Source organism: Mesoplodon bidens, assembly GCF_964165515.1.
Source record: "Mesoplodon bidens genome assembly, chromosome: 10".
Taxonomy (NCBI): Eukaryota; Metazoa; Chordata; class Mammalia; order Artiodactyla; family Ziphiidae; genus Mesoplodon; species Mesoplodon bidens.
Window position 1 is genome coordinate 99,975,293 of NC_138172.1, and position 18,785 is coordinate 99,994,077.

At 37.7% G+C, this 18,785-nt stretch overlaps 1 protein-coding gene across 1 annotated transcript in view; it reads left to right on the forward strand.

Annotated features, from left to right (window-relative positions):
* Positions 1–17,118, forward strand: part of BLOC1S5 (biogenesis of lysosomal organelles complex 1 subunit 5) — a 41,969-nt gene extending 24,851 nt beyond the window's left edge. The window contains exons 4-5 of the mRNA XM_081245745.1: positions 3,657–3,715; positions 14,370–17,118. Coding sequence (XP_081101871.1) covers positions 3,657–3,715; positions 14,370–14,564 — 254 coding nt within the window. The 3' untranslated portion in view covers positions 14,565–17,118. The remainder of the gene's footprint in view (positions 1–3,656; positions 3,716–14,369) is intronic.
* Positions 17,119–18,785: the final 1,667 nt, after the last annotated feature.

Below are 18,785 nucleotides of genomic sequence, written 5' to 3' on the forward strand. Positions count from 1 at the left end.
TTTCTTTTTCTCATTTTTGGGGGGTTGGAGTGGTTATGGTGAGGTGAGGAGTCTCAGTTCTTTATAGACTCTGTGTTCCTATTCTTGGCCACCACTTTTTTTTCTTTTTTTAAATAAATTTATTTATTTATTTATTTTTGGCTGCGTTGGGTCATCGTTGCTGCGTGCGGGCTTTCTCTAGGTGCGGCGAGTGGGGGCTACTCTTCATTGTGGTGCACGGGCTTCTCATTGCGGTGGCTTCTTGTTGAGCACGGGCTCTAGGTGTGCGGGGCTTCAGTAGTTGTGGCTCGCAGGCTCAGTAGTTGTGGCTCGTGGGCTCTAGAGCACAGGCTCAGTAGTTGTGGCGCACGAGCTTAGTTGCTCCACGGCATGTGGGATCTTCCCAGATCAGGGCTGGAACTCATGTCCCCTGCGTTGGCAGGCGGATTCTTAACCACTGCACCACCATTGGCCACCACTTTTCAAAGTTTAAATATAATTATATAATTCCTCGTTCAGTAAATGATGGATTTTTTTTACCTTTTTAAAAAACTGTTAATTTGTTTTATGAGGTACTTAGGGGGCTAAGTGTGTCTGATTTTGCTTCACTCTCTGCCTCTGTAGCTAGAAAACTTTAAGAACTCATTATGACTTAAAATATTAATTTTTAATAGCCCTTGACTAGTTAGATTTTTTTACCTGTGTTTTCCTCATTGACCATCTTAACTGTGTAAAGTAAATATTTATCATCCTCTTCCCAACACATTTATAGTTGAGGAAACTGAAAGTGTTTTAACATCCATGGTTCTCCCTAATAGTTGGAGGAACCACCATGCAGTCTTAGTCCTTCTGCTGCCAGAGCTCAAGCTCTTCCAACTTCAGAATGATGCTTCTGCGGAAAAGGTCATAAGGAAAGTCCACCTTTTCTCCTGGATTTTCTCCTACAGCACAGGCTCCTCCTTCTCAGTCTGCTTTGTTAGTTTCCACTTCTCTCCTTGACTTTTGACATTGGGGTGCCCTACGGCTTGGTTCTGGGACATCTTTTCCGTCTGTACACACTATTTGTTCATTGAAATGAATGAATGAGAGTTCAACCAACATCTGCTCCTAATACCAAACCAGAGCTACTTTCTTAGGTGTGTATTTGCGGTTTACAGATACACACTCTGACAGAATGAATTTGTTTCTCTTTTATGTGAGGACACAGGGACGCTGTTAGCTGTTGCATGTTACAATTACTGTGTGTGGTGCTAATCTCCTCAAGTAATCGTTTGGTTTAGAGAAAATAATTTGATGAATTCCTAACTCCTTAAAGTCAATATAGCCTCCTGGGACACTGAGACTGCAGGGGAAGTGGCTTCCTACTGAGTCAGGAATGACCAGTATGTGGTGTAGAAGTGATAGGAAGGGTTAGATAAATGGCCCTTTTCCTCTTGGAGTCTCTACTTGGGAAGAAAGGGTAGTTAGGTGACTTTCTTAGATTTTAGAAGAGCAGATTTCATTAAATTCAGAAAGCAAACCTTTTTTATCCTGTGGATAAAGAATGAAAAATTTCAGGGACTGAAATTTCTAAAAACGGATATTCTAAGTACAAAGATAATCCTGATAAGGAACTAAAGTGTGCCTTTGTCCGATGTGTTCTAATTAAAATTTTAAAGTATATAACAGATGACAAAATATAAATGTCATAGTCCTGAAACTCTTCTTTTAGATTAAGCCCAGAATGATCTGAAAATGATGAAGCACCGAAAGACCACAAAATGGATTTTTTAAGAGTTATGTTCAGAGCCAAGAAAAAAAAAAAATACAGGAAATGATAGAACCACCACTCGGGAGAGATGATGTAATATTAATATACCACAGAAAGAAGGCAGAGCTAATCAACTCTTATTTTGTTGTGTTTTCAACTTTTCTATTAGAACAAACAATGATTGGGAACCTTAATTTTTAGTACTAAAGTATTATCTTTGATGTGACTAAAATGAATGGTTACTGATAAAAACATGACTTTTTAAAAGCTGGTTCCTCCCCTTTGCCTCTCTCAGGGAGGGGCCTAACATTTTTCTGAAAGAGAAGTCAAAGCCCCTGCCCTGTATGGAACTTTGAACTGGGGGCTGGGTTGAGTGGGGTAGAAAGGCGTAATTGTGAAACAACTGGGTAAAATTATTTAAGCAAATGCAAGATAAAGTGGTAGGATATACACATACCTGGCTAAAGAATTTCAAATCAGAGAAAATCCTTATGGGGAAAGGATTCAACTGGAGGGCTTTATGAAGGCCCTAAACCTTGAACTGGGCTTTTGAAACATGTAAACATTTTAATTAGAGGAAAGGAATAAGGAAAGCACTCTCAGTAGGGAGAGGACAGTGCATAGAATAATAGCAACAGTAACATTTCTTGACTGCTTACCATGTGTGAAGAACTGCTCTGAGTGGCTTTTATTATTAATCTTTCAGCTATTTTTAAGCCTACTATCTACTGCATTATCTCATCCTTTTCTCGTGTCCATTCTGAAGTCCTCTTATTAGCTGTTATGTTCATTTTACAAATGAGGAGCTACAGTTCTGAGAGATTAGGAGCAGCAACAGCACCTGGCACATAACAAATGCTCAATAAATACCTGACAAATGGCTTAATGAACGAGCAAGCAAACAAGCCCAAGGTCAGTCACACACGTAATTAAAGTTCAACTCGAGGTTTGACTGAGGAAGGCTGACTCTTAGCCCGCACACCAACCAGCGAAGTAAGTGAAAACGTTTGTGTACAGAAATAAAATGGATCCGGTAAAGGAAGAGGTTTGAACGACTGATGGATTAAAACCAGTTTCATTGTTGAAATTATAAGAGAGGTAGAGCCCTGAAGGTAAGAGCCAAGTCTTAGGGTCAGGGGTCTGATTTTAAGTCCTGCTTTCTGTGCCTGTTAGTCATATTACCTCCTTGAGTGACATTTCACTGCGTTATGCCTCAGTTTTTTACAGATGACAAAAATCTGTAAAATGGGATAGTGATCCTCACCTAGTAGGAAAGTGAATTAAGAGGAGTAATACATGGAAAGTACTTAGCACAGCTCTTGGCCATAGTAATACTCAGCAAAAAACTATGATAATTATTACTAGCAATTTTAAGTCATTAAAAAGGGAGATGACTCAAAAGGAAGAGTCCAGAGAAACCTGAATCTGGCAGTGGCAGCCAGGATGAATTAGAAGAGGTGAGAAGAATAGTAGAAAGTCGTCAAAGCATTCTGGGTATCAAGTCCTGCCTGCAAGAGAGCAGGGGAACCAGTGAGGAAGGGGCAGGGGAAGTTAATGAATCAGAGAGACTCTGTAAAGTCTTCATCCATCAGAATGGAATGATACGTTTATCAGGTGTTTTATACCTTTTTAGAGCATTTTGAGGTCATTGATGACAACTTGTCATTGGAATTAGTACTAAATGCCCTTGGCTTGCAGCTCAAAGCTCACAAATGATAGTGGTTCTCATTATGACACCCTGAATACTTTTTTTTCCCCTTTTAGCTACCCTACCATGACCAAAATAATACCAGCTTTTTTTGCATACTTTCTTGAGATCTAAAACAGTCCAAGTGTTGTTTTTTGGTTTTGGTTTTGTTTTAATCCAGGTAAATTTCTCCTTGAACAAGGGCTGCTGATTGAAAACCCACTCTCTGTTTTATTTCAGTGCAAGCAGCTACTGACTCGGTCTGTAGACTCCAACAGAGGGAACAGGAGCGAAAAAAGGTAAAAGTGGACCATTTGGATAATGGAGGCTGTAACTCCAGGGCTTTTATTATCATCATATTATTAGCAGTTGCTTTTGATTTTTAAAAATTCTCTGAATTTGTTTTCTCTTATGCAGTGGTTTTAAAAGATTAAAAAATGGCTAATTCATTGAAGATGTGTTGAGGAGCTATGGTCACATAATTGCACGATCTGTATTTTTATAATTCAAATTGCAGACCTCTTTCTCTCCTTTTCAACTTTTCCCTGAAAGTGGTATTTGTCTCTTAGAGGAGAAAGAATAGGACTTTTACATGGAACAAAAAATACCCACCAGATTGGAAATATAAATCTTCAGGCCTGAGGCCTTGAGTATATTATGTATATTTCTTCTAGAAAAGGAGGCATTCATGCCTGTGGATGGGTTCTTTAATGAATAGTCATAAGAGTGTGTGGATCACTTGCTGGGTAGTGCTTTGCTTATTTGAATTATATCTTAACTAAATTCAGATGTGGAAAAACAGCACAAGAATTTAAGTTCCTATAATAATTTGGTGTTTTAACTTACAGTTTTCATGAAGTATTTTTATAACTTTATTGTTCTAAACTAGTGGGGATACACTTGTTAAGAAACGTTGAGTCACTCTGAAAATAATGCCTTTTTGTGTGTTTATATCAACAAGTGTTACTGTCTCCATTTGTCCTGAATGTGTGGTTTATCCATAATAATGGTACCGATCTGGCACTGTAAAAAAAAAATACGGACCTTGCCCGAGTTTAAATTTCTCCACCCTTTGCTCAACTCTTAATGTTGATATAAATTTAAAAATTCAACAATTTGATGAATCAAGCCTTACTGAAAAGACAGTTAAGCCAGGTGGGAAGGCTGCCCGAGAGGAACAGGATCCCAGCAGGCCAGGTTGGGAAGCAGGGCTGTTGGGAGGACACTGATAACATGGCAGGGCAGAGCCGTGGGCAGGGAAGTTGGTGTCGGGGTGCAGTGCTTGCACAGTGTCCGGAGAGCACGGTGGGGACAACCATGGGGGCTTCAGTGCGCCATGCCCAGCTGGACAGCAGATATTTTTTTAGTCTCTACTTGGCTAGGTTCCACTGGGGGTGAAATATTTTAATTTAAGTTTAAGTCAGTTCATACACGTAGGAGCTAAAAGTCTAGGAGTCCCAAACCACTAACGCTAATATAATGTAGGATAAAGTAAGGGCTGTGATAGTTACAAAGAACTTTGCAGCATCTTGGCAAAAAGTGTAATTTACTAGGAAGATAGTGGCATCCGAGCCCAACCTTAATCAGTGAGTAGGAATTCGAGTGATAGTAGATGGGAAGAAAGATACTGTAGGATAATGGATATAGTGGAAGCAAAGGCAAAAGATGGGAGAGGTCGGTGGTCTCACAGAGCTGGTAGGTAGACTGTCTAGATGGATGTTTCCAGAGAAGAATGTAGAGAATCAAGCATTCAATGTTAAGCAGTTTGTTGTGGAAGCACCAGGAACATTCCTGTGTTTGAGAATCAGAAAGACTTTTTCTGATAGAACACTGGCTGTGCTGGCTGTTACTGGCTGTAACTTATGCAGTTCTCTTGGCTTTCAAAATAAAAATGAAAAAGGGGTGTTTTTTACGTGACTACGCACTCACATGATATTGGTCTTTATTTCTAAGACATTCTCAGGGCAGTTATGATTCTGATAAAATGGCAATCCCTGTCATTCTTAACAGAACTAACCTAACATTAAACTATAATTGGGATAGATGGTTCCTCTTGTCACTTTGAACTTTTTTCATGTTTGGTGTATTAACTGTATGTAAGTAGGAAAATTACCAGATTGGGTAAAAAATACCTGGTGTCTTCTCTTTCTGGTACTTGCCTTTATTAGCTAACTGTATGCCCTTGGACAAGTCTTTGAGCTTCAAAGCAAATACTTGTTTTACTTAACAGATAGATTGATGTTCTACTTACCTGATACATTGTGTTATATAATTTATGTGAAATAGCTTTACTTTCCAAATGTCAGGTGGCTTTATTCCCCCCATCACCTCGATCGTTTGTTTAAGATGCCGGCAATCACTCTGGATAAGAGCCCTGCTGTGGTCTGTAGGGTTGGTGAAGCACTCGATTTTCTAAATTGAAAGATACTGTCCCTTGGTTTAAAAAAAAATGGCCTCAAGAAATAATAAAGCCCTTGAGGTATTTTGGTCTTAAATATATTTCTTACAGGTACTATCTCAGAGAATGGTATTGAACTTTATTTTTTATGGAATACACATTAAAATCAGTATTTTAGAATATATTGAAATGTAGTCTTTATTTCTTTTATTAGTGCTTATCTAGTTAGCAGAACATTTGAAATATGGATCTTGAAGTTCTTTTTTTTTTTTTTAAGTGCCATATCTGATTTTGCCAAAACTTCGTTTGGCAGAGGTTTCAGACTACATATATATAAGACAGAGAGGTAAAGTTTAATTTCTCATCTAGCAAATATGTACAAAGCAAAATTGACCTCTAGCTGCATTTTACAATCTAATGTTAATTGTTGCCTCGGTTATTCTATTGGCTACATTTTGTATATTTGAATGGCTCTCAGAACGAAGAAAGGTGGGAGTAGTAATGCAATAAAATAGACTATTGCCATTAATCATTCTTTTATGTCAAGACAATTTGTGGAATTCTGTGGGAAGTAAGTTACGATAAACGTCATTCATCCAAATCATATTTCCCACAGTTGATATCTAAAAGTACATTCAGAAGAACAATAAATGCACATTCCCCAGTTATTTGACATATGTCTTAAAAACTGGTAACTGATACAGGTTGCATATTGGGCACTAGCAGTAAGAGTAGTGAAATGAAAATACAATTGGCTTATAAAATTCACTGACTTAAATAAGCTGTCAAAGGCAGATGATGAGCTGATTAATATCTGTCACTGGTTTAAACTTAGGTTCATGCACAGGCATCAGCTATTGAAGTTCTGTTCAACCAGACGACAGATAATAATAAAGTAAACATGAATCCTTTGATTCCTCTTGTCCACAAATATTTACTAAATTTAGTTTTCCCTCTGTATGATTTTTTTTATGAGAGCAATGAGATAGCATGGTTTATACATTTTTTTCTTGATGGAGTTTGAAAATGTCGGGTAATGGATCAGTACAATCGGCCCTCTGCATCCGCTGGTTCTGCATCCATGGATTCAACCAAAATATTTAAAATGTGTATTTTTTAAATTCCAGAAAGTTCCAAAAAGCAAAACTTGAATTTGCCACATGCTGGCAGCTGTTTCCATAGCACTTACACTGTATTTATATAGCATTTATATGTATTAGGTATTATAAGTAATCTAGAGATGATTTAAAGTATATGGGAGGATGTACAGGTTATATGCAAATACTACACCATTTTTATAAGGGACTTGAGCATCTGTGGATTTCGGTATCCATAGTGGGGGGGGGCAGTCCTGGAACCAAAACCCCATGGATACCACGGGATGACTGTACATAGTATTCTAAATATTTTAAATAATTACTGGCAGTTGTTATTCTGATACTTCTTATTGAAGTAAATACTTTTTCATTTATCTGTGTAAGGCATATGTAAAATTAAAGGCACATGTATTGCTGACAGATGTTCCAAAGAACCTTTTTAGACATTAGTTGCTTTATTCAGAGTTTTCCCTTAGACCAGGGTTTTTCAACCTCTGCACTATTGACATTTTGGAGCAGATAAATCTTCATTGTGGAGTCTTTCCTGCATGTTGTAGGATGTTTAGCAGCGTCCTTGGCCTCTACCCACTAGATGCCAGTATCACACCTCCCCCCCCAACCTGTGTTGTGATAACCAAAAACCTGGGGGACAGGAGCCTCAAAATCACCCCCCACTGAGAATTACCGACTTAGACTAATGCGTGCAAAAATGTGTTTTTATTATGTATCCATGAGTTCATTTATAAACCTGGTCCTAGACACAGTTTGCCTTCAGGATTGACTTTTCTTCAAATGTATCTCCAATGGGACATAAGTAAGCTGGGTTATTACTACTGTTTCTTTCTGTTGTAGAAAGAGACAAAAACCATTACAGCTAATTTTTTTTGGTACACAGTTATAGCTCATTAATAAACTTTCTCTTTATTTTCTTTTAAAGTTGGCATTTTCTTTTTTATCTTGGGAAAACAAATGTATCCACTTCTTTGAGTATGCAATTGATTTCATTTAGGAAGAACCCTCTGAAACTTGATTTGAATTATTTTTATTGTGATAAAATACACAGATACGTCGTTTGGGAAAGTATTAAACATAAGGATGAGTCTGGAAGACATTCATAAAAGTCATATTTCACAATGAATTCTAGAAATTGTAATACTACCTTTATTTCTTTGGAAACATGGCTCCCAGTGTGTCCACAGTATAAAAATTTTAACTACAGAGTGAAACGTACAAATTTAAGTAAAAAAAAAAAAAAGTAATGTAGAATGATAGATTTGAACTAATTCAGGTTTTATTTCTGCAGTTGCTCTGCTGGATCATTTTTTATTCTATTTTATTTTTTAAAATTTTATTTATTTTTTGACTGTGTTGTGTCTTCATTGCTGTGCGCGGGCTATCTCTAGTTGCGGTGAGCGGGGGCTACTTTCGTTGCAGTGCGTGGGCTCCTCATTGTGGTCGCTTCTCTTGTTGTGGAGCCAAGCTCTAGGCACGCTGGCTTCAGTAGTTGCGGCACATGGGCTCAGTAGTTGTGGCTCGCGGGCTTAGTTGCTTCTTGGCATGTGGGATCTTCCCAGACCAGGGATTGAACCCGTGTCATCTGCATTGGCAGGCAGACTCTCAACCACTGTGCCACTGGGGAAGTCCTGGATCATTTTTTAAATGCAAGGACATTTAGTAATTCAGGGATTAGAGGGGCTGAGCATCTAAAGAAAGCTGACATGATTCTGAACTGTTAGGAGTTTTGGAAATGAAGCTGACATGATTCTGAACTGTTAGGAATTTACTTTTGGAAATGAACGTGTGTAGCTGACTCACATTGTTCAGGACTGGCTCTGTAACTGGAAGTCCTTTAAATTAACTTCAAGGTTTATTAAAGGATAAACAATGAAAATGTGTTAATTTGAAACTTATGTAATTACTAAACTTCAACAGTAACCTCAATAATTGTTTAGAACTCAGACCAAAGAAGGATTTTGGGGTTAAGAGTATTTTATCACTGACGTTACTCAGTATTGCCAACACCTGGTGATAATAAAAACCAGTCTTTCAGTTGTGTGTGTCATTGGTTTAAATTCTGTTCAGACTGTGCACTCCCTTGTTGCTTGCACCCAGGGCAGAGCTCTCCCACCCTCGTGCTGTTGGTATGCCATTAGTACATATAGTATCGTTATTGAAAAAAGAAAGCTGCAGACTATCATGTGTCGTATGACTACATTTTGTTGTAATTAAGTAAATAGGTTTGTATGAACAAAGGAAAAAGCGTAAGTGTACCCATCAAACTAGTAATAATACTAGGAAAAAGGAAACAAGGGAAAGGATTTGTATGTGTATGTTGTGGGGGGCACTGTCCCTTTATATTCTTATATTTGAATTTGTTTCTAAGATCTGTGATACTTCTTTAATAAAAATTAAGGGGAAATGCTAATATAAGAGGAATTAAGTATTTATACTTTCTATTTTGATAGATTTTTGCAAATTGCTCACCAAAGACCCTAATTACTGCCACCACCATGAATATCAAGTTTTAAATGTATAATTTAGTATGTACTCTTTTGGTAGCTGCTAGAAATTTAACTGCTAACCGTAATTACCTATTACAGGTAATTTAAAGCTTTAAATGGTAAGTAGTTCCATTACTATCTTGTGTTCCTTCTGTTAGTCTTGTGTGAATCTGTTGCACATAACGATAGTTAGATATGATCATTATTTTTCAAACGCATTTCAACTATAGAGGAATCCTCCTTTCAGACTAAATCTGATGTAGAGCCCTCTATATTGAACATGGAAGCTGAATTACTGTGCACAGGTGATGACGGTCTGCAGTTAGCTCACTGTTTATAAAAGATTGTTCCTGGGCTTCCCTGGTGGCGCAGTGGTTGAGAATCTGCCTGCCAATGCAGGGGACACGGGTTCGAGCCCTGGTCTGGGAGGATCCCACATGCCGCGGAGCAGCTAAGCCCGTGAGCCACAACTACTGAGCCTGCGCGTCTGGAGCCTGTGCTCCGCGACAAGAGAGGCCACGATAGTGAGAGGCCCGCGCACTGCGATGAAGAGTGGCCCCTGCTTGCCACAACTAGAGAAAGCCCTCGCACAGAAATGAAGACCCAACACAGCCCCAAATAATTAAATTTAAAAAAAAAAAAGATTGTTCCTTATTTCTGAGAGTTCTTTTTAGTTGTAAACAGACTCATTGGCATGTTAGGCTAAATCTTTGGCGTTTATAACTTGCTCTGCGTGAACTGGAGGCGTGCTGCCCTTAGGACGGGCTCGGTTCTGGAGGAGTTTGCGCCTTTGCTGCTTCAGCTCAAGGAGCATTCAGCTCCTGTTGTTCTGTTCTGGTGAGGTTACCGCTGCCCAGACTGTGTTTCCTGACATTTTGAATAGATATGCCCTGAGGTAACCTTCACTCCTGTTGGCTTAGAATAGTTTTTAACTTGCTCCTGGGTGATGATATGTGAGATATAGCTAACTCGGGATTTTTCTGCTGTTATATACAATAAAACCTCATGTGTCTAGAAGTCTTAGAACACGAATCATTCCATATAGCCAGGTCAACCACAAAGCTGAGATTTTTATCATCTTGAAGCATAGTACTTTTATCACTTTAACTATTTTGGATGGAAATCTTTGAAAATATATTCCACACTTTTCTGGTTTTTATAAAAAGTTTATTAAATGTTACAGGTTAATTTTCTTTATGAATTAGGAATTACTGAGAATGTAAAATTTTACGCTATGGTGAAAATGGTGATGTCCTCAGGGAATTAGAGAGAAAAAAGTGTTTCTCTATTTCAAATGCCCTCAGATACTGTCTGTTTCTAAGTTTCTGTATCTGTCTTCTTTTTTGTAAGGCTGATGCCTATCATTTCTTCCTATCTCATTTATCAGCATTTTCTTTAATTTGACTTTTAATATGGTGTAGCTTTGGAAAACAGTTAACTAACCTGGTTAGAATTGTAAGGTAGGGCAAATAAATTCAGAATCAGAAGAGTTTCTCATGAATACTGCAGTATTTTTAAAAGGACTTTGTGTTATGTCGTTATTTTGGGCTGGTGTGTGTGTGTGTGTGTGTGTGTGTGTGTGTGTGTGCGCGCGCGCGCGCGCGCATGCGTGGGGTTTTTTTGTTTTTTGTTTTTTTTTTGACTGCTTAAAGTTCTTACCATAAAGTTCTCAACTAAGTTTCAGGTAGATGTTATTTTCTGGTAGCTGACTTTTGTTTATAGGTAAAGATGACAGTGTTGTCAGTACAGGAATATACAAGCTACCCCTCCCTTTTCTTCTTTACTAATTTTTGTGGAGAATACAAGATTGCAAAGCAGTTATTGTTACTAAAGGTGGGAGACTAAGAAAGGATAGATAAAGTAGAGTGGCTTCCAGACCTTTTTTTTCAAATGTTATTGAGGTATAGTTGATTTACAATGTTGTGTTTAATTTCTGCTTAAGCAAAGTGATTCAGTTATACATATATATATTCTTTTTCATATTCTTTTCCACTATGGTTTCACAGCATATTGAATATAGTTACCTGTGCTATACAGGACCTTGGTGTTTATCCAACACACACACACAAGTTTGCATCTGCTAATCCCACACTCCCAATCATTCCTTCCCCTATCCCCCTCCCCGCTTGGCAACCACAAGTCTGCAGAACTTCTTGATACGAAAGCAAGACTAGATTTTCAGCTCGGTTAGGGAATTGTCAGTATTCAACTTCTTTTCACCTGGACTAGGAGGCCAAGAAGTGATATGTCTTATGAAAAAGCTACTTGGATGTATATGTCTTTGGTAATAATATTCTGAAGCTACAAAATAGAGAGATAGTGGTCTTTGGCAATATCTTAATTAAAGTCTTCTCTACAGCCAAATGGTAAATAGTGGAATCATCCAGGAAGATTGAATTGAATATGGGACTGGGAGGGGAGAACTGCTACTTTGATTTGAGTTGCTGTGTATTGTTTGAATTATAAAAATCTATTGCTAAAATCAGATTATTAAAATTAAAGATTTAAAACCTTAAATTGAAGAGGATTAAAAAGTGGTTTGATCTGCCTTCTAGATGCATTGCTCATACCTGTATAATAATGCTTACCTTCTATTAAGCACTGTAGGTACTGAGCTAGGAACTTGACATGATACAGATTTATTTATGAATGTAAATATTCTTTTCCTCATTTTAAAATTAAGGAAAATTTAACGTGGCCAGAGTCGTGCAACTGGTAACAGGTGAACCAGAATTTGAAGCCAGGTTTATCCACTTCCCAAATCCTCATTTTTCTCTGTTGAGCTGTATGGCAACTTGCTGCCTGGTGGGAAGTAGAACCTGGGCTGTTGCCTCATGGCCCAGATCACAGGGTCAGCCAAGCTAATGACAGTGCTTCAATTAAAAAGAAAAGACTAATCTGTTAAACAGCTTCTGAGCATGCAGGGTTAGTATCCTCTGTACTTATTAGAAATTAATTTTCAGCCAAAGCAAGGCATCATTTTGATGAGATTTATTTGCATTTTTCTTCTCTATGACTTTTCTCTTAAAATATAATGGTTTTGTAAAAGTTCCATGAAAAGAATTTAATGAACTCTTCATGTTTTATTCATCTTTTGAAGAATGACTGTCCATGAGGCTGAAAGGTTAAGAAGAAATGTTTTGAATTTTGTTTAACCTGTTTCCCAAACTTACTGGATCAGCAGATCCCATCCTAACCCTCTCTCCCCACCGCTGTACTGCCTGCTCAGATCACATGGGTCTGCGGGACATATTTTAGGGGAATGTTTCACTATAACTGAAACTTCAGATTCACTTCTAACCTCTCACCTTGGTGCTGAGGAGCTTTAGATCAGATTGGCAGAAAAAACTCTTGCAATAGTTTTTTGTGTGTGTCTCGCAGAAGACCTTTAGCCATCTATGTAAAACTTCCCTGGAAAGATCTGATTTGCACTTCGTGATAGAAAAGCCATAGGTTTGGGTGTCAGCAAGTCCTAAGTTTGAGTCTACAATGTAGTAGCTCAGTGACCATGGAGAAGTAAATTTAGTGTTCTTAAGCCTTAATTTCTTCATCTGGAAAATGAGAATCCTGTAACCTCAGAAGTAAATAAGATATACAAAACAACTAGCAGAAATACACCTTTCATAGATACTTAGAGCACCATGGCTTCTCCACCTTGCTTCTCATCATGGCCCAGTTGAGAGAGAAGATAATGGGTGGCATTATGGGTGGCAGGAAAACACGGCTTCTATCTTTTTCCTGCTAGCTCTCTCAGCATCTGAGTTACCAGTATTCTGAGTAACCAGGTGTCCTCCTGTTTTCATTAGAGCTCTGGGATTAGTAAGCGTTTTGGTGCTTTGTAGGTTTTTGGTGGTTTGCATCTGTCACAGTGCTTGTTTTCTTAACAGGACTTAGTCTGTGGCAAAACTTCTAGACACATATGTAGAATACTGAGGCAGAGATATAAAGGTTTTTTTTATACTTTCTTTTTGTATTTAGCTCTTTGTGAGTTGGCCAAAAGTTTCGTTCAGGTTTTTCCGTAAGGTGTTACAGGAAAATCCGAACGAACTTTTTGGCCAGCCCAATACATATTCAAAGATAATAATTTAAATTATATTAAATTTATGCCTTTTAATTTATATATTGTTTCATCTTTATTGTTGTGTTACTCAAAAGAAAAAATTTGTCCTCATATAGAAATATTAAGGGACATTTCAAGATGAACTTAGATATTTGACACAGATGCTTTTGCCGTTTATTTGCTTTAAGTTTTGGAACTGAACCAAGAGAGAGTTCTTGAGTTCTCTTCCAGTGATTAATAATCTATGATTCTTTTAATGTGTCCAAAAATATTTTATGTGAGACATGCATTTTAATTTCTTAAAATAACAATTCTTTTGGCATGTATTCTTTAATTTTTAAATTATATGCGATTAAATGGAATTTGTGGAGAAATAGAGGTATGAAAATTTACCTGGATTATGTTTGATTCTGTCATTTAAAATACTAGACATTTTTGAAATTTCAGAAATGTGAATGCCCATGTTTGGGCATAGTAAGAGAAGCCTTAGATGTTTCTAACATGTCATGTTCTTGTTGGACATTAAAACTATAAAGCAGGGCTTCCCTGGTGGCGCAGTGGTTGAGAGTCTGCCTGCCGATGCAGGGGACATGGGTTCGTGCCCCAGTCCGGGAAGATCCCACATGCTGTGGAGCGGCTGGGCCCGTGAGCCATGGCCGCCGGGCCTGCGTGTCCGGAGCCTGTGCTCCGCAACGGGAGAGGCCACAACAGTGAGAGGCCCGCGTACTGCAAAAAAAAAACACAAAAAAACTATAAAGCAGTTTTGTCATTGTGACTTATAAGCCAGTTGTTACACTGTAGTGAGCAAATATCAAGAGGTAGTTATTTTTGTCTCTCTGCATAGAAAAATAATTGTCTGCAAAAATGTCCCATGACTTTCAAATTTTCTTTTCTCAGATGCATAATGACCATTTAATAGCTAGTGAGAAACAGCATATAATGCAGTGGGAGGATTTCATGAAAGAACAACACAGCGAACAGGCTGAAGTGGACGAGGAGCACAGAAAAGCCATGGAGAGGCTTAAAGAACAATACGCCGAGATGGAGAAGGGCCTGGCAAAATTTCCAGCCTTTGGAGAACTTGAACCATAACAGTGACAGACGGATGAGAAAACATTGCCTTCCCCTCAGAAACCGCTCCCACCAAACCGCTTAGCCTCTGCCTCAAGTTTAGCAGTGTATTCAGTGGCACTCCTCTGCAGAAAAAAGAAACTGCTACCGGAGTCTTAGCTGTTTCCTAGAAGAAGAATGCCACATCTTCCCGGTTTTAAGTTCCTGTATCTGCCTATATCTCTAAATGGGGAGAAGTAGGAGGAAAATGGTATAAACATGCTCTTTGTTAATGAGGATTGGTCTTAGTTTCCATTGATTATCTCCGAGAACTGTAAATACAGACTTCTTAGAAAAGAAATTAATTCATCCTTATGCAGGGTTAATGTTACTTTATTATTGTGGCTCAGAAGGCCGATATGGTGGCTGCTTGTCAGAGCCTCCCTGGCTCTTGGAGGAGTGTGTACAGTGTTATTCCATGAGTGATGTACTGAGAAACAACTGTCCTGGAAGCAGAGGCCACATTGAAGAGAGTCAAAACTTTGTCTCTGCTCTTCAAAGAGAGCCACGTTGGTCTCTGAATTGGCCTGTTGGGAGAAGTTGCAGATTTTGCATGGCAGCGTAATGCCGTGTTTCACTGGATGACAAGACATGCTTGTTAAGTTCGTGGCCTTCCAGCACTTCATATTTTCAGCTTTTAAAATGTGCTCACAAGGAAAAGCTTACCAAAAATAGAGTTGACTTTTAACCTTTCCAAGAACCATAATCTTGCCCATAGATTTACCTCATTTTTACATGTGTTTTGCTGTGGGTAAGCTTTGTAAGATAAATAATGTCTATACATGTTTCAGCTGTTCAATGAGTAATCAGCAAAATCTGCCAAGGCGTCCCTCTGGAACCATATAAAGATTCTGGCTCTGAGTAAACCAGAAGTATTTGCCCACATGGCAAATGACCCATGTTAAATGTAAATCCTTTTTAGTGTTTAACGTCTGTTCTCATAAGCAGGTGTATTAAGATGAAACACGTACCAGTTCTGTCATCACTGTGATCTTTAAAAATCTGCATTTACCAATCTAATTGAGGAACTAAGTTGATTTTTTATTTACCATAAACTAAGCTGAATTAAATGCAATAATTTCAAGAGATTTATGGCAAATGAATTTGAGGTATGGATAAATCTTTCAGGTCTTTTTTTTTTTTTTATTGCTCTTCAGTAAAGAAAGGCACAAGAAAGAAAATACTCAACTCTTGTGTTATCTCAGTGTTGCTACCGCAGAAAAGTGACAATGCTTGCTTGTGTAAATTTATGGCTTGCTGTCAAAGCTTCATTCTTGGCTGCATGTTGAAAAGTGATTAAAGTTAATAGAGGAGATGAAATGAGTATCTGAGATTTCTTTCAGTAACACTGAACTTCTGCCAACTCCGTCTGTCCGCTACCGTAGGCTTGACAGGTTCATCCATCATCCTGTGGTACCTGGACGAAAAAGAGCACTTACTGACATTCAAGCATGTTGGAATTTTCTTAATTCTCTTTCAGTGGATGGAAAAAGAAAACATACTTCCCAAAATATCCCACACATGAAAAGGGAGGGGAACCGTAAATGAAAATTCCTTTTGTCCCATAGGCAGTTTGGGGAGCGCCATTAATTGCCAGTGCACCATTGAACAGATGCTGGAACCAGGAGATCAGGACTTTGTGTGAGCAGGAATGGTTCCTCAACCTGTGCAAAGATTTCTGACAGTGTTTGTTCATCTCATATGAATAATAAATACTTTACCATATGAGTTTGTATATACTATAGAAGGATCTAAGAGACTTCTTAAACCAAAATGATTTAATGGACTTTTTGAGCTTTAAACATTGATACTAAGTTCTTTCTTTGTGACTTTCTTAGCTGTTCAGTGTATCTTCTAAAAGAGAGGGTTGCTTTTCTTTCCCTTTAATATTTTCAGTAGTGAACACTTTCACGTATATTTCCCAGTTTTAAATCACTTTTGATATGTATTTTATTTATATATTAAAAGGTAGCTTTAGTTGTTACATAACATACAGCATTTCTGCTGTTGTGCTGTCAAGCAGAGAGAATATGGACTCTGTGTGCCTCACAGGGTTAGTCTCTAATGATCAGACGAAATAATGTGTGTCAACTTAAAGTACTATAGAAATACTTTTTTTAATTCTAAGTATTTTTTATTTTTCATCATGATTTCTTTTTTGACTTATATATGTGGATTTTTTTTCCATTTCCTAACATGAAGATTTTTAAGTTCTGTTCTTATTACTGATTTCTGCTTTCATTGGATTGTGGTCCAAGGATAGGTTCATGTAAGACTTGAGATGTTAAAATTTGTTGAGATTTGCCATCTGACCTAAAATATGCTAAGTTTTTGTCAATGTTACGTTAGTGCTTAAAAGTATGCGTATTTTCCAACTGTTGGGTGTTCATTAGACCAAACTTGTTAATTGTGTTGGTTAAATTGTCTCTGTTTTACTGTTGTTTTTTTCTTCTACTTGATCTTCCAGATTCTGATATGTGTTAAAATTTCCTACTCTAGTGGATTTTCCGATTTCTCCCTGTAATTCTTTCAGTTTTTATTTCATATATTTTGAAGCTTTGTTATTAGGTACATACTAGTTTAGAATTGTTTATCTTCCAAGTTTAGAATTGAATCTTATATTTGTAGTCACAGCCTCTATTTCTAGTAATGTTTTTGTATCAGTTTATATTGCTTTAAAATCTGTTTCCAAAAGAGAGGTTTATACAGGCCACACCAGCTGGTTAATAATTTGTAGGGTATATATTTCTTTATTCTTCTGTTGGACCTTTATATCATGTTTTCATGTGCCTCTTAAAAACTGTAACTACACTTTTTTTTCTTTCTATCTAATTATCTTTTTACTGGAAACTTTAATCCATTTTACATTTGTTGAAATTACTAATATATTAGGATTTATTTATACAGTAAGTCCACTACAAATGAACCTTCAAGTTGCGAATTTTCAAAGATGCAAGCGTGCATTCACCTGTCCAATCACATAAGCTAGTTCGCATGTCTTTCATACATTGAACACCTTGCTGTGCAACACGAGGAGCTTACTAAAGACCTGACAGAATTGGAGGCCCAGAGAAAGGACGAAGAGGGAAAAGAGGAAGAAGTAACTGAAGAACAGAAGAGATTCATGACACAGGAAATGACAAGGGGATTGTCTTTATTTGAGGAGGCACTGTTAGTTTTTGAGCACAGGACCCGAACGTAGAACGGTACACGAGGGTCGCAGCAGCCATTCAGAATGCGATCCAGTGCTACCGTGTCATCTATGACAACAAAAAAAAAGAGCTCCTACCCGGACATCACTGGATCGTTTTTACAAGAGGGTAGGTAGAATTGAATCCAGCAAGGAACCAGAACCTGTGCCATCAGCGTCAGGCGTGAGTGAAATTGCAGCTTGCCCTCCGTCCCCTATTGCTGACGATCCTTCAGCTCTACCATCTCCTACCTCCTCTCCCTCCTCCAGTCAGTAACTCTTCTTGCCTGTTCACTCGATGCCAGCCCCAGTATCCCAGCTGTTGTACTGTACTACTGTACTTTTCAAGGTACTGTACTGTGAGATTAAAAATGTTTTCTTTATTTTTTGTGTTTGTTTTTTATGTATTATTTGTGTGAAAAGTATTGTAAACCTATTACAGTACAGTACTATATAGCTGATTGTGTTAATTGGGTACCCAGGCTAACTTTGTCAGACTTACAAACAAATTGGACTTACAAATGCGGTCTCAGAACGGAACTTGTTCACATGTAGGGGACTTGCTGTACCATCTTACTGTGCTTTTTGTCCCATCATTTTGTTTCCTCGCTACCTTTGGGGTTTTTTTCTTTTCTTTTTCCACACTGAGTTTTGTTTTGTTTTGTTTTGTTTTGTTTTACAATTTTCCTCTACTAGTTTAAAAGGTAAAACTCAATTTTTATCTTTTTAGTGCTTACCATGAAATTTAGTTTGCATAGTTAACAGAATCTAAAGTTTATGTCTTTACTCTTATTTGAACGTTAGACTTCTGAACAAAGTGATTGCTTCCCCTTAACTAATAAGTGTCTAGAATTTTAGTTTTATCTCAGTTTAACTCCAAAAACAGTTATTTTTTACAGTCAGTATTTGTTTATTATCCTTGAAAGTTATCTGGGTATACAATTCTAGATAGACAGTTATTTTCTCTCCATATTTAAAGATATTGTTCCACTGTCATCTTGCTTCCAGTGTTG